The sequence below is a fragment of the Antrostomus carolinensis genome, unplaced genomic scaffold (genome assembly GCF_000700745.2).
Source record: "Antrostomus carolinensis isolate BGI_N321 unplaced genomic scaffold, ASM70074v2 scaffold41527, whole genome shotgun sequence".
Lineage (NCBI taxonomy): Eukaryota > Metazoa > Chordata > Aves > Caprimulgiformes > Caprimulgidae > Antrostomus > Antrostomus carolinensis.
The window spans coordinates 1-1,706 of NW_010328782.1; the positions used below are offsets into that span (position 1 = coordinate 1).

General features: G+C 62.1%; 1 protein-coding gene across 1 annotated transcript in view; it reads right to left on the bottom strand.

Moving 5' to 3' along the window:
* Nucleotides 1–474: 474 nt before the first annotated feature.
* R3HDM4 (R3H domain containing 4) overlaps nucleotides 475–1,706 on the bottom strand; it is a gene marked incomplete at both ends in the record, with an annotated part of 3,874 nt that continues 2,642 nt past the window's right edge. The window contains 2 exons of the mRNA XM_010172356.1: nucleotides 475–530; nucleotides 885–970. Coding sequence (XP_010170658.1) covers nucleotides 475–530; nucleotides 885–970 — 142 coding nt within the window. The remainder of the gene's footprint in view (nucleotides 531–884; nucleotides 971–1,706) is intronic.

Sequence of the window (1,706 nt, forward strand, 5' to 3'; positions counted from 1 at the left end):
GCTGTTTTCCATGAGCAGCTGCTAATGAAACGCTCAGCAGCGAAGACTCCTCCGCAGGGACAGAGCCCGGTGCCTCTCCTTGGCAACAAGACTTTCTAGGGAAGCCCATGGGCAAGGTGTGGGCACGGCCACGGGAGAGGGAGCCCCAAGAGCAGCCTCTTGCTTTGAGACACCCAGACCCAGAAACAAGAGGAGAAATGGCAGCACTGCTGCGAACGAGACACCCCAGGCAGAGCTGGGCTGGCCACCACCCTGGCTCCTGGGCTTCAGTTGCCCACCTGGCGTGACCACAGCCAAGGCTCCCAAGGGAGCTGTGGGCAGCAGAGGCTGGACAGCAGGGTTATCTGTGAGCTGCAGCATGAGGTGGGGCTGGGAGGAGGAAGAGGCTGAGCTGGAGAGCAGAGATAGTGATGAAGAGAAGGGAAAAACAACAGCAAACCCCCAAAAACCCAAACAAACTCATGAGGCTCTTACTGGCAGAGACCAGGTCCATGTACTGGCAGAGCGCGTGGAGCAGGAGCCGCTCAAAGCTGGAGGAGATGGGGGACCAGTTAGAGCTGACACGTCTCAGACCCACATCTCCCGAGTCTTCCTTCCTCCCACGGACCCACAGATCAGAGATGAGGAGCACAAAGTGCCACAGCCCCTGTGCAGGGATCCCCCAGCACATCCCTCCCTCAGGGGCTCCACAGGGGCCAGGCCAAGCAAATGTCCCCAGCCTGGCTGAGGGGTCTCCTTTGCTCCCAGAGCCCCTCTGCAGAGTGGGGCAGCTCTGGGGCACAGAGAGCTGGGGGCCATGGGGAGCTGGGAAGCCACACACATGGGGTGCTCACAGCTTGGGACCCCAGAGTCTGCTCCACGGGGAGCCCAAGGGGGAGAAATACCTGTTGTCCATCAGCGCTGTGTAGACAGAGTGAGGGGTGACAGAGAAGAAGGCCAGCAGCTCCTCTTCCAGGCCCTCCAGCGTCCCCTGCAAGGAGAAGAAGGGGCTGTCAGTGAGGAGGGCAGCGGTGGCTGGACCCGGCTCAGACCTTGTGGCAACAGGCGAGAGGAGCCAGGCGAGGGGAGCCGGCGCTCACCGGCTGTGCCCCAACCTGCCCCACACGGCTCCGTGCCCCCCTGTAGCACCCACATTTTGCCTTTGAGGAGCTGCTGCCCCAGCCGGGGCCGGGCAGAGCGTCGGGCACTGTGACCACAGCCGCCTTCCCCTGCCACGTCTGACTCCGGAGGAGTCACTGCCAGCAGCTCCCAGGCAAGTCGCCTGCATGCGAGATGGCAGGAAGGCACAAGAAAAGGAGACGTCTCCCCTTTCCAGCCCCCGAGGGATCCGTCCCCTGCCAACTCTGTGCTGTGTGTGCCAAGGGCTGGCATCGTCCCTCGTGCTCAGAGCGGCGGCAGTGGCCAGGAAAGCCTCGTGCCCCACATCTCCTTTTCTCTCCACAGGCAAAGATCAGCTCGATGCAGCTCCCCAGAGCACCGTGACCCCAGAGACAAGCAGCAGAAGCGAGTCTCATTTGAGAACAAATTGAGCAGAAGCCAGCGGGCAGGAGGAGCCGAAGCTGCTTTTAGAGACTCTAATTAGAGGCAGGAGAACAAACAGAGCAGGAAAACAGCACCATTGAGAGGAGGGAGCAGGGAGCCAGGCAGCCCCGGGGCCCAGAGAGCAAGTGTCTGGGCAGGCAGCCGGCGCAGGGGCCACGCGTGGC